Raw genomic sequence first — 14,169 nt, forward strand, 5'->3', positions numbered from 1 at the left:
GTTCTATAGTTTTGTATGGCCCTTGAAACTGAATAGACCCTTGATAGAAAAATGGTTTGCGACCCCTATTGCACTTACCAAATGAGTATGACAAGGAAAGAATATTGCCAAAAGCAATAAAAACATAGCCATTAGCAGACTGCAGTGACAATGCAGCAATTAAAAGAATGAGAATTAGCATCCACTTGTCAGCAGTGACTTAATATTAAATTAGGGTACCTATACCCTACAATGACCAAAGGATGTGTGTTGTTGGCAAGATCTGAATTAATTTAATGACCAGGATGTGAGAACGTAATGGAGAGGTCGCCATGACTGGAAACACTGGAGACAGCAAGCAGCAAGATAGTAGAGAAGAAAACCACACATCACCACTGTAGCAAATATGAAACATCTGACCAGAATACAGTGAGTATGAGCAACTGCCAGAAAGCAGTGAATATGTAGTAATAAGAGAATACAATGAATTTGAAGCAACAATTGCAGATTACGATGAATATGATGGCCTATCCAGAATATGATGAATATAAGCAATTAGCCAAAAAAAAATGATGTGAGGTTATTAGCAGAATACAATGAATAGAGCAATTAGCAGAACAGAGAATAGGAGCAATTAACAGAATGCATTGAGTATGAAGTGATAGCGGAAAGCGATGAATATGTAATAATTACCGCTGACCTAATATGCCCACTGTCAGCAACGACTGGATACCTAAATTAGGGTATCTATAGTGCCTGTAATGAGGAGATGCACATAATATAGTCATCAATGATCTGAATTAATCAATATGACTAAGGTCAGCTGTGACTGGAAATAAAAGGAAAATAAAATCAGGTCACGGTGAGCAGACAGCTGTGAAACCAAAATTCAATCAAGAGTTATATGAATTATATGTTAGAGAATCTGTGCAAGCCCCATATTCAGAGCAAGCACCTTCACATTTAGACCCTTGAGACATCGACATGACATGAGATGTTTTGGTGTTGAGGTCAGCAATGACCCAAGCTGCTGAATGCGGTCAGATGATCCACAGTGACCTTGACTGGATGAGTAATGATTTCATGGAGAGAAGAGGACAAGGAGGAATCCTTCTATAGAAGGACACAAGTGAGATACCTAGGGGTTTGAGGCATCTGTCTTGACTCCTTATATTGACTATAGGTGGTAAAATGAACCCTGGTTTTCAAATGAAGGTCGATCTCAATGTGGCTGGGGAAAAACGAGGGTGGAGCAACTCAAAGTACTTCATGGCTGAAACAATTAAGTTGACAACATAAGAAACACTATAGAGGATGGCAAACAAATTATGTTTCATGCTCAACAGGAGCAAATATCCTTATCAGACAGAGGAATGTCAAAATACAGGCCTGTCTCTAATAGAAATGCCATCAAATAAATGCCTGTTACCCTTGTACTTGAGGTCGCTGCTGCTATTACAGAATTTATGGTAATTGTTCTGATTGCTTGTAGTTGAGGTAAATCAAGATCCTGACACTCTTATAGGATTTACAGAAATGTATTCCTGGAATGTTAGGTGGACGCTGGGAAAATGGAAACAATATTTCATTTTGCACAAAGCCCCGTGGAACTTAAAACTGTAATAAAAATGTAGCATGACCCAAAATGTGTTACAAACACAAGGTGTGAAGACTGGTTGATGCAAACATTTAGAGCTGAGGAGTAGTGTTGCATTAGATTTTGAACTATGTCGGTTTTCCATCCATCCATCCATCGTCTATACCCGACTATTCCTTTCGGGGTTGCGGGGCGGCTGGAGCCTATCCCAGCTGTCAACAGGCGGGAGGCGGGGTACATTCTAAACCGGTCGCCAGTCGATTGCAGGGCAACATGTACAGACAAACAACCATTCACGCTCACACTCACACCTAAGGGCAAGAGTCACCAATCAACCTGATGAGCATGTTTTTGGTCTGTGGGAGGAAGCCGGAGAGCCTGGAGAGAAGAACATGCAAACTTCACACAGAAAGGCCCCCGCCCGACCCGGGGATCGAACCGGCGACCTTCTTGCTGCGAGGCACGTGCACCACCTGCTGTGCCACCGTGCCGCCCCGCGACAGTTTTGGTGCTGTAAAAGAATCCTGGGTAGAAATTGGCTCCTGGATAATGATTGGGAATAACCTACCGATGCACAATGTTCCTTCCATATTAGGATTCAGATCACTTGTCAGTGAAATGTAGGAATCAGGTCTTGCCTTCTCTTTGAATAGACAGACCAGATCATGCCACCAAGGATGCAGGACTCTGCACAATAGGACTGACGTTTGTCGCACTCAGGGGAATGATTTTTGAAATCTTTGTCATCGATGACACTTTGACCTGAGAGAAGATATTTGCTGCTTGAGGATGTTGAGATCTGAGAGTGGTGAGTGGCTTGGATGTGAAGTGCTGCTGAACATAGAAGCAGGCTGCAACACGAGGCCTGGCATCGACGAGGGACGCTGATGATGCTGTGGGAGCTGAAGCGTTCTCTGGGGACTGCAGGCGTGCATAGACAGCTTGGATGGTATTAGCCAGAGACTTCATGATGACGATGAGGGTGTTGTCTGCAGCAGATACAGTGAGCAGGAGACTAAGCTGAGATGAGACGTTTCAGATTGCTACTACAAGAAACTAATAAAGGCAATGCAAACATTTAACATTCGGGGCGATTTGCGCTTAAATGACAGCTGACATATGACTGTCTGGTGGAGATAAAATCAGTTTGGCTTAACTGAAAGCATAAAAAATCCATACTCAGGTTACAATGAATTAAGTGGGAGAGGAGGGAGAGAGAAAGAGAGATGTGAATGAATGAGAAGCATAAAGATGGTGTTCCTGATTGAACTTATGTTAAGATTCATTAGCATTGTGCATAATTAGGGCAGGCTGTCAGGTCTCTCTGGGGGCTTTTTACACCGACAAAGATCATATTGACGTTTTCTAGAGATAGCTACTCTATGTTGAGCCTCATTTAATTCCTCTTCACTGGTATTGATAACCTGAACATCAAGTATAGAGCCTGCATTGAAAAGGAATGAACCGTTGGACTGAAACCACCCCAGCGTTGCCCTCTGTGTGCCTTTGTCAGCTGATGGAAACCTGTTTGGACATGACTAAATGGGACCTCTAGACATCAACAAAATCATTAAACGCAGAAAGGAAACTCTATATATCAGTCCCATAAAACGTAGACTGCTGTATGCACTAGTGCTGCCACACTTCGTATGCACAGTGGAACTGGGATTGACATGTTTTTGGTCATTCTGTCTGCAGGTGTGAACATGGAAGACGGAGAGAACTGGTGCTCTCAAATCAACAGGCTGCAGCTCCTGCTGGATAAACTGGAGTGTCAGGTACGAACCTTCCTCCTGTATATTTTGAAGTGGAATTGAATGTAGTCATGAAAACAAATCCTAAAGGCTGAAGACATATGAACAGAGAGCTTTAATATTTTAACTCGCCGGTGATCGCGATGATGTTCCCATGAAAACGAATACAGAATGTAGCAAGTGTCAACATTAAATGTATGAACTTTGTTGAAGTAATGGGCTGATAGGAAATAACAAAATAGCTAAGGCTGCGTGGGCTGCTTGCCATGCTGTCACAGACCTTTTAAAAACATTTTCATTAGTAAATAAAAGACAGCCTCCTGCATTAGTTCGGGAGCACAGAATATTTGAATGTTAAGAATAATGAGAAGCACACAATTGGGCTACACAAACAGCACTGCAGACTGTCTGTATCTCAACAGCAATGTCTTTAAACCTGCCCGCGAGGCTTTCTCTGGACTGTTTTGGTGTTGTGTTTTCATCATTGTATGCCTGGTACAAGGTGTCAGCTTAGTGCTTGAATGGTTTCAGCCCCGATGTGCCTGCTTGAAGAGACACATTGTGTATTTTCAGTCATTTAAGTCTTCAAAAACCATCTATCATGTTACATGTTGTGAATTTCTGTTCAACTTTGCACTGATGGCGTCATTCAGAACAAAGGGTGTGTGCACTCACAGCATGTAAAAAACAATGTTCTTCTAAGAGGAGCCTTGCAAATCTGTGCATCTGTCAGAGCAGTCACCTCTCATCTCTCTTTATGTATCCTATGACCCGTTCTCACGACCACGTCTCAAAGCCTCTTTCACGCGCTCCTGCTCCATCTTCTGCTCCTTCTCATTCTCTCTCTCTTCTTTTCTCTTCATTAGCTCCCGTTATTCCCATCATTTCTTTCCCCTCCTTACAGTCTCTCTCCCAGCATTCACCTCCCTCTAGTCCCCGGTTTTGACAACCCAGAGGGACTCAGACTGCAATATAAAAGCAATTCATAACCTGCAGGATGCGGAGTGCAATATCTATCCCCACACCTCAACACCAGCTCCTTCACACACATCCTCTGCCCATCCCGCTCCCTTCTCTGCTCTCTCAAATACAACAGAATGAGCTTTCTGCCTCAAAGGGTATTTTCCCTGTATGTACACGCGCACACACACACACACACACACACACACACACACACACACACACACACACACACACACCACACACACTTACAGACACATACATACACATAGGAGCCATAACCTTTAAGATGGAAAGCTCATTCTGTTTTATTACGTTCTATTTCATTATTCATCACATCTGTATGGACTGCATATTGTATACATCCTACAGATAGATAGAAGTGTAGTGAACGACATGTTTTCCACCAGTTTTTCTTTAAATCTCTGTAGCGTGGCTCTGACTTTATCTCATCATTGCGTTACTCTGCTATTACATTTTTAGCCCCAGGTTGGCATTATTGACTGAATGGATGTAACCTTTATACGACAACTCTGAAAAACTCAAACACACAAAAACTTCAGATATTAAATACCAGCAGAGCAGAAAAAACTACATCACAGCAACAGCTATGATTCACATACTTAGTCTATTTACTTCACCACTTTACTGTACCGCATTTTGTCTGCAGCCTGCAAACAGGTGCAATTTGTGCACAGGTGCGAATTACAGTGTGTGTTTGCTAAAGCCAGTGGTAGTTTTATCATTATGTGACATCTGTGCATAACTATGCAATGCAATAAAAGGTAAGTGGAGTATGTATAAACTCAACAATCTCTCTGAGTCTCAAAAGAACATGTTGATTAAATCAGAAAATATAAAAAGTTTATGAAACAGATTCAAGTGAGCAGGTTGCACAGAGGCATTTTTCTATTCTTGCTGATTGATGGATTCAGCGGTTAATTATTTATGCCCATCACTGATCTTTCTTACCCAGATGTGTAACAGAGTTAGAGCTTGTTCTCATATTTGTTACCCTCTTGTCTCAGGGTCCAAAGTTGGAGCCACTGAAAGAGGACACCCTGGCCAGCACGTACAAGTCTGTAAGTCAGCACTGATATCAGAATGTCACCTGGAACGCTGACCACTTTGTTTATTGAGAATTCATAATTTTCTGCCATGATAATGGCTGTAAACAGTTTGTGGTACGTGGATTTAACACTGGCTGCCACACACAGGGTGTAAACAGCTTGGTCATTACAACACTATATTTTAATATGACATGTTCCAGGATCGTGATGTTACTCAGCCACACACTCACACAGGAAACTGGACGTAGTTTACAAGGCCTCATGTCAGATATTCTAATCCAAACTCGCATTTCACAACTCTCAAGGTCAAACTATATGCAGAAACCTTCCCATTGTCATGCTGAAACGCAACACTTCTCTGCTTGAGGCGAGTTATCATAACTCTGTCTTTGGTAGACAGTAGCTTGATTGCATTGATTGTGCCTCAGTGTGCAAATCAAGTAGAATACAAACTAATGAGATTCACTTTAATGGATAATTGGTGATTTAAAAGAGTGCGTTTACATTTTCATTTTTTAAAAAGGAACCGAACTCTTCTTCATCTGGCATTAATCTTGGATATCCCTACATAAAATACAAGCAGTGCACGTTGTTGTACCACTCTGACGCTAAATAGGATTATTTTATTCAAAACATTTGACAGTGGCTACAGTATGCATCTCTAACTGCATGTTTGACTTCTTTTCCTCCAGCAGCACCCTCCGTGTCCTCTTTTCACTCCACCTCTGATTGCGACATCTCCTGTAGTTGCAGTATGTTCGAAAAAGCTGACAAGATATTATTGAAGCTCTTTTTCGGCTGCACTCAGCAATCATTCTCTCCAAAAACGCATTTCACTCATCCAGTTTGTTCACCGTCCTCATTCTCGACGCCAAGCAGCTCATCCTTTCCCAAATGAAATGATACCAGAACAGCCTGTACCAGCAAGTTTAGGGTCTGTTTTGTGGGCTCGTGCGTGCTCATTCTACCTCGTTGCAGCCTTGAAAATCAATATATGACAAGTCTCGAACTGTGAAATGTGAAGTTTCTGTTCACAAGGCTCACCTTGAAACAAGAGTCGGGCTTAATTTGGTGTCTGAGTATATTTGACATGTTCTGATGTGGACAAAAGAAATTACTGACTCATGATCTCCTTGAAAGGTAGAGATTGTGTGAAAACACCCACAGACAGGTGAGAATGTGACCTATAGTTAGGGGTAACTATGGTGACAGTTATATCAAAGCATTTATAACAGTAATAGTGAAGTTAATGTCTGATTTCATATGTTCCCTTGCTGGTGGAGAAAGGTAAAACTGTAGAAATAGTAAGGTTTCTTTGTCTGTCTTTCTTTATGGATTTTAGAAGAAGACATCCAGAATAAAACTTTAGAAACCAAATCTAAAAAGGCAGCAGTTTCCGTGGATGAATCCCTTTCCCATGCGCAGTATAAATTATAAATGGTATTTTAATCCCAGAAATGCATATTTTCTCACTCACTTTCAATGGAGTCTGGTCGTGCGGATTATTTTGATTTTATGAGCTGAGGCTTTGATGTATCCACTTGCAAAACATCTGCCTCAAAGACAGACAGGCAGTTTTCATCTGTAGTGTTTTTTGGTAGACAGTAGTTCAGTGACAGCGCTTCCTCGTGATGCCTGTTCAATGTTTCAATGTGATGAGCATCATGAAGAGCATCATGAAGTAAAAGTACTGAGGCGGTGACAAAACTTAACCCAAACATGCCACATACATCCAAAAATATGCCTTGTTGAAATCAGAATCAGAATTACTTTATTTATCCCCGAGGGGAAATTGTTTTTAGCAGTGCTCCATGCAAAACAGAATTATAGATTAGAATAAAAATTAGAAAGAAGGACGAGAAGGAATATATATATAAAGGCAATATAAAAGAAACAGAATATTAATACTAAGGACATATGTAAATAAGAAATATACAAATATACAGAAATATCCACTCAATGAATGTACAACAATATAAAATGTACCGCAATACAATTGGATGTGCAAAATTGAGATGTAAAATATATATTAGAATTACTATGTACTATGTACTGAATGTTGAATGTGCAAAAACTGAAATAGATATACAACAGAACAGACAGTGACAGTGAAGTCCCAGGGCCATTCAGAGGGAGGAGTTGTACAGGTTGATGGCCACAGGCAGGAATGATTTCCTGTATCGTTCAGTCCTGAGTTTTGGTGGTATGAGTCTCCCACTGAACGTACTCCTGTGACTGACCAGCACATCATGAAGTGGGTGTGAGACGTTGTCCAATATAGTCCATTATAGAAATGCAGATGAACCGACTCTTCAAGTCTGTGGAAAAGGTGGCCATAAAAGATGCCATAAGAGAAGATTCACTTGATAGCTGCAGCAGTGACTCACTCTGGCATTAGACTGTTGAGAAAGTAAAGAGGACAGCAGGTTGACATGGTGCACTGGGAGGCCAGACGCCAGGCGGAGGACCTCAGTTCAAGCCCGGTTTCCCTGTGGACGATGCTGAATCGCTGCGAGCTGCAGGGATGTTGCTCGCTATCTGGGCATATTGATTTATAAAGGGGAAGAAAAAAAAAGTATTCTGTTTGAAAGTTTCTTTTCTTTTCCTCTGTCATGAGGTCCATGGATTGATATGGAAAACAGGTGACTGTGAGAGACTTAAGTTTTATGTAACATTTTCACTGTACATTTAGATGATAAGTGGGAGAAAGAGCGTGCACCAGTGAACAAAAAGAGCTGATATGAAAAATAACTTGTGACACTGACTTACTGTGAGGTCGCTGTGCTGCTGTCAGTGTATTTTATGAAGAAAGTGACAAAGTACTCTGAAAGACACTGATGAGGTATCATGGCAACAGAGTTATTACAGTGCAGGTAAAGTGTCAGAAATCTTTTATGTAATAATAATGTAGAATTTAGGAAAAATCATCAAATTTCACTTAATTACTTTACAGTTAGTGCCCCTGTCTCACTTTGTGCAGCTGTTTCCACTCAGGCTTTCATCCGCAGTGACAAATAAAACTGAATATACTGAAAAATGAGCCTTAAGCAGGAGCTAAAAACCACGTGACATAACAGACATAACCACGTTTATTTATATCTCATCCGCTCTTAGTGATTGTGAGATACGTGCCTTCTGGGAGTTATGATCAGTTCCTCATCAAATGCTTCAAACGGATCCATCTTGACAATAGATGCACTCATGCCTGGACCTCAGGGGGCGACGTGAGCTTGATGCGTCCTCACACACACACACGCACACACACCAGCCAGTCGTTTCATGCGTCATCTCATCTTGTTTCTCATCGCCGACAGAACATCCTGCTGGTCCAGAGGCAGATGTCGGTGACTGATGAAAATCTGGACAACTTCAGGAAAGTTCTGAAGGGCTACATCGACGCCACCTCAGCCCACTCTGACAACCTGCAGTGAGTGTCTTCAGGCAAAGCCAGATACCTTTTAAACACTGCGTCAGGCTCTGCAACATTGAGGCAAAGCTGAATCAGAGGTTTGAAAAAGCCAAAAGTGATGTCCATGAATAAACTGAGGGGGGAAGGATATTAGCTGCACTTAATGAAAAATCTCCATTTGCATTTTAACATCTATTATCCTTGGACATTAAAGCAGCTTTTATGTGACCCCAAACTGTGAGCAGCTTGATTGAAAATTACCATTTCAATAACAACTGAATGTTTCCACAAAGCGACGCTGCCACTGCCCAAATCTGGGCTTTTAACGCTGTCTGCTGTCTCGCAAGAATCATTGCTGCCTCGCTGTCTCGTTCTGACATCTTGGGAAAAGATTCAAACTTTTTTGTGTAATTTATCCTCGCAAACTCTCTTTCACTTTGCATCCCTCTCTTGCCCCACTCTACTTTTCATCTCTGTCCTGCTGTCAGTGTGTCCGTTCAGAAGCTCCCGGGAAAGTCGTGTTACATAATGTATGAGTTCTGGCAAGACCGCATCTCCTGGATGAGGTCAGTATGGTTTGTGTGTGTGTGTGTGCGTGTGCGTGTGTGTTGTGGTTGTTGTGCGTGCGTGTGTGTCAGATATTGGCAGACTGTTTGGCACTCTTAACTTTTTGATGGAAATGTTCCCCACCAGTGAAGATGAGCAGATGGCCCACCTCTCAGTTCTCTCACACACAGAAACACACATATACACGCACACACATGGATGTAGCTTAAATGCTTTAAATGGTATCTATGCCACACGCGTATCAATGAATATATTCATCTGCCTTTTGGAACAGACATGCTGTGTTTGTTAAAAAAAAATAAAGATTTTCAATCCAAACTTTGGACATTTTTATCTTTGAAAGATTGTTTGCTATCTTCAAAATATTTGCCATTTTTGAATACAGAATAGCTCCCGTGTCAAACTCTCGTCTGCAACAGAAACACTAATGGACATTTAATTTTGCTGAACTCTAATTTCTGTTTTCACCTGTATTTTCCTTCTTCATTGTCCGTCTCTGTAGCTACCTGCAGTCCAACGACAGTAAAGATTTCCAGCGCTGCATCATTGACATGTTGCAGGATGCTGAAGTAGTTTCGACTATGTTGCTCCCAGGTTTGTACACGTGTGTCTGTGAGTGTATTCGCGTGTGTCTACAGTGTTAACAAACATTAAATGGCATGAGTGAGAACGTGGTAGAAAACCAGTGCTGCAAACCGAACAGGGTTTGCAGCAGTTTTGGCTCAGCGACGGCACATTAGACCCAAACTCCTCGGGTGCTGAGAGGAATTCATACGTTCCCATCTGCTCAGTTGCTCATTGCCTCTGTGATCTGTCATCTCTCCTGCGGCTTCAGAGCGGTTTGTGATCATACGGTGCTCGGTCACTCACACAGAGCTTTTCTCCCCTGTGTCAACAGCAATTCCAAGTCTTTTGAAGAATGTCTTAAGAAAAATAGCCTGGCTGGGTTGTAGAACTGAGCATGACACAAGCATCAGGGACGTGTTCGCATCCACCACACATCACACGGCTTTGAAATGTTCTCTTTGGTCATCATAGGCCATGATGCAAACTGTAAATATCCATATGCGGCTATCAGCAAGCGATCGTCCAGTGTCGGCCAGATGACATTTGCAATGGTCACAGTGTTTCTGCAGGTAGTCTATCAGGAAATAATCTCCTCAACAGTATTGCTGTAAGAGGAAATTATGCTTTTTTGACAAATATTTAATATTTTCTGTGATTTTCCATCTGTTGTGTGTGTGTGTGTGTGTGTGTGTGTGTGTGTGTGTGTGTGTGTGTGTGTGTGTGTGTGTGTGTTGCTCCTACGTTTCCTCTCTGCATTGCATTGAGGGATAATTAGTGTGCATCAACAGTCAATGCTCAAAATTCAAGTGCTTTGTTTTTGTTATTTTTAATTCAGACTGAAAGACTTCTCTGAGTGGACTTTTGTCTGTTCTGGTGTGAACACACTGCACCCCCCCCCCCCCCCCCCCCCCCCCCCGGACCTTTTCCCACATCAGCTACCGGCTGACTAAAAAAATAAGATTTGTTAATGTGATAATTGCATAATTGCAGAGTGTGTGTCACATTCAGCTGTTAATTGCATTAGTACATTAGGCCTGGATCTATTATGGCATGGTAAGATGTACTAAAACCCCCCATCTGTGGAAATTGGGGGTGCATCCAGAATTTCTGGGCCTTATGACAAGAACTCACTTTGTGAATTTGGCTATTGAGCCTAAAGGTAGAACATGTTTTCGAATCAGACACTTGCTGTGCAAATATTGGATGTTTCTAAACAAACAAATATCCAAATGGGGATATTTTCTCCAAACACTCTGGGCTACGTTCACACTGTCTGTTGAAAGGGAGTCGATTCTGATGTTTTGCTCACACGGCACAGATCAGATACTCCATGTGTGTATTAGAGAGGTGTAAACAGCGTAGAAAACTTCATATCGAATATGTTGTTGCCTTCTTTTGAACACATTTGAATGTGGAAATAAATACTTGGAAAAGTGGCCCCCATGTGACGCACACATCTTATTTTGTCGTCATCACGCCATCGACTCCTCAGCAGGATCAACACATGGCGGCGTAGCATGAATCACTGCAGACCGGGCTACAATCATGACTCCTCTCTCTCTCATCTTGACATTTGATTAACTTCTTGCGGGCCCCTAGATATGCTTCAGAAAGGACTTGCATTAATTATCATTCCTGCCTCTTTGCGTCCATTAGAGATGGTGAATTAGCTGTGTGGGCTGCACGGGTTGTGCTCGTTGCTAGGTTACTGAACGTGGTTGTTTACATCCTCATCTTTGGCTCGCATGTGTGCATGGCGAATGTTTAAGACATAACCAAAAGGAACAAAGGAGTCAGATGTGGGTCACTTTTAAATGCAGGTGTAAACAGGCAGTACAGAAACCTTGCGAAAGAGTCCAAGAATGTGTTGCTTTTTGAGGATAACTGCAGAAATTCAGTGTGTGTGCGTGTGTGTGTGCGTGTGTGTGTGTGATTAATCTACAACAAAACCGTAAATGAAAGCTAATTAAAATAAGCCTGGATAGATAGTACCAGTATGTGGCTAAACTCAAAATAAAAAGAAATCATAAGCAAAAAGTAAAACTTATTTGAAAATATGACACCAAAAGAATCATTTAATTGTTTTTACTCAGCAGTTTTAGTCCTCATGGGAGGTTTGTCTCGTTAATTTTCCTGTGAAAAAGTTAATAAGTGAATGTCCTGAGATGTGGTCGGTTTAAAAACAGCAGAACAATATGTATGCAACCTTAGGACCTTATGTCCAGCAGCTATGAAGCTGTGATTTTCCTGTGGTTAAATAATTTTAATTACCACAATCCCCAAATGACGTAAATCATTTACACGTGCAATTTCACTGATGAAATGTTTAGCTGATGGATTGGAAAAAAAAAGGAGCGTAATGAAACCTAAAATCACATTAATGACTTTTAAATGGACCTTGACGCTTCCCTTAGGAATCATCCGAGTTAGATGGGTGTGTGGTGACCTAACGCTCCCTCTCTGTATGTGTGTTTCCGCAGCTTCCTGGTGGATCATGACTAACAACTAACTGCTGAATCCAGAATGTCACATCTACTGCCTACACTGTCACACGGACAAAGACACACTGTCGCATCAACCCACCCACCCACACACACATACACACACACAAGTACACATACAAACACACAGAGGAATTCAAAAGGCATCCATGTGTTTGAAAGCAACAAGAGACGGAGACAATGGCGTCATCCAGCATTCTCCAGCAGCATCTTTTAATGTCCCTCTGTCCTCGACTGCTCATTATTGTGCTGCTTATATCTAAAGGGATAGTCGCACCCTATAGCCAATCTATAGACTTGATTCTGTGCAATGCAAAAGCCATTTTAATGATTTTTTTCATAACTCTCACTTCTGCCTCGTCTCTCTTGCAGTGTTTGCCTGATATTATGCCACTGGAGAGCAACCGAACAGATACGAGTGTAGGCTACTAGAGCAAATCCAATTGGAATGAAAACTGCCATGCCAGTAGTTATTTTGTGTCTTTGATGAGTTGTTTACTGTTGAATACAATTAAAAAGGAGGAAAAAGCAGAGAGGATGAGGAGATGAAGAGCTGCTGCGACCTAAACATGCATGCTGATGACCGTGACCAAGAGCTTTTCAGGAACTGTTCCTTTAAATCTGTATATGCTGTAAGATACTGTACCACTGTTTTTCTTTCATTCAGCTGGCCTGCCGTCATGTGCGCATAATGCCAAAAAAAAAAAAAAAAAAAGCTACACCTGCCCTGACATCTATCTGTTGCTAGAGTATATTAGTTATATCTCCTCAGTCTTCAATCTGTGACACACTCTGTCTCAGGTGTGACAGTAACTCTAAAAATGTGCGTTAATAAGGGAATTAACACTCTGTGGGGAGATTTCATTATATCAAGTTATAAAGAGAAAATATAGTTAATGTATAATGTATTTATTTTGATCATGGTAGACTTTATCTCATCTGTACATATGGAGCAGATACGTCAGATATGTTCATATTTCTGTTGTGTTTTAGTTCAGTAATGTACTCCACTGACTGTAAACAAACTGAAACGCAGCTTTAATAAAACCATTAAAGCTAATTGTTTGTTTCAACACGTGAAAATGCCTCTGAATATTCAGTATTGGCACATGCATTATGTATGTCTAGATCCATAGAGTTGCTTACTTATCTCTCCACACTGTGGTGTCAGGAATTAACATGTTTATCAGAGCTTCAGCAGCTCAGACTCAAGAGTCTGAGATATTTCTTCGTGGGCACATCACAAGCAGCTGCTAATATAGACGCAGTCATTTAATCCAGTGGTAATACAAAAAAAAAAAAGAAAAAGTCAGCTGGATTCAGCATTGTATCTGAGTTGGCAGCATATACCAGACGAGTTTGAACTTAATTGGAGTGAGACGTAGAAATCCAATAAGAAATCTGAGGAAAAAAATAGCCTGAAGTCTGGCTCACAATTAGAGATCAAAGAAACTTGTCACTCTATTTCTATCAATAATTCTATTCATTGGAGCTGCAAATCCCCACAGTGCTTGAAATTTTATTTTTTTTTATCATCGACACACCTCCCTGACCAAGTCTATTCAACTGTGTGAGCAGGATGAATTTCTGAGTGCTAGTCACAGGCTGCATTGCTCCAGTGGTTCCCAACAGTGGGCACTTGTGGCCTCGTTACAGGCTGTATGAGTTATCAGCGGTCCAATCAAACTGTGATATCAGAGGGCCTCAGGAGGTAAAACTAAAAAATATATATTTGTGTTGCAGAATTATGTTTCTCTTTACTACT

General features: G+C 41.4%; 1 protein-coding gene across 1 annotated transcript in view; it reads left to right on the forward strand.

Annotated features, from left to right (window-relative positions):
• necab3 (N-terminal EF-hand calcium binding protein 3) overlaps window positions 1–13,487 on the forward strand; it is a 38,292-nt gene extending 24,805 nt beyond the window's left edge. The window contains exons 8-13 of the mRNA XM_070959324.1: window positions 3,275–3,354; window positions 5,319–5,372; window positions 8,675–8,787; window positions 9,258–9,335; window positions 9,839–9,930; window positions 12,384–13,487. Of these exons, the coding sequence (XP_070815425.1) occupies window positions 3,275–3,354; window positions 5,319–5,372; window positions 8,675–8,787; window positions 9,258–9,335; window positions 9,839–9,930; window positions 12,384–12,412 (446 nt within the window). The 3' untranslated portion in view covers window positions 12,413–13,487. The remainder of the gene's footprint in view (window positions 1–3,274; window positions 3,355–5,318; window positions 5,373–8,674; window positions 8,788–9,257; window positions 9,336–9,838; window positions 9,931–12,383) is intronic.
• Window positions 13,488–14,169: the final 682 nt, after the last annotated feature.

This window comes from Chaetodon trifascialis, chromosome 3 (assembly GCF_039877785.1).
Source record: "Chaetodon trifascialis isolate fChaTrf1 chromosome 3, fChaTrf1.hap1, whole genome shotgun sequence".
In the NCBI taxonomy this organism is placed as follows: domain Eukaryota; kingdom Metazoa; phylum Chordata; class Actinopteri; order Chaetodontiformes; family Chaetodontidae; genus Chaetodon; species Chaetodon trifascialis.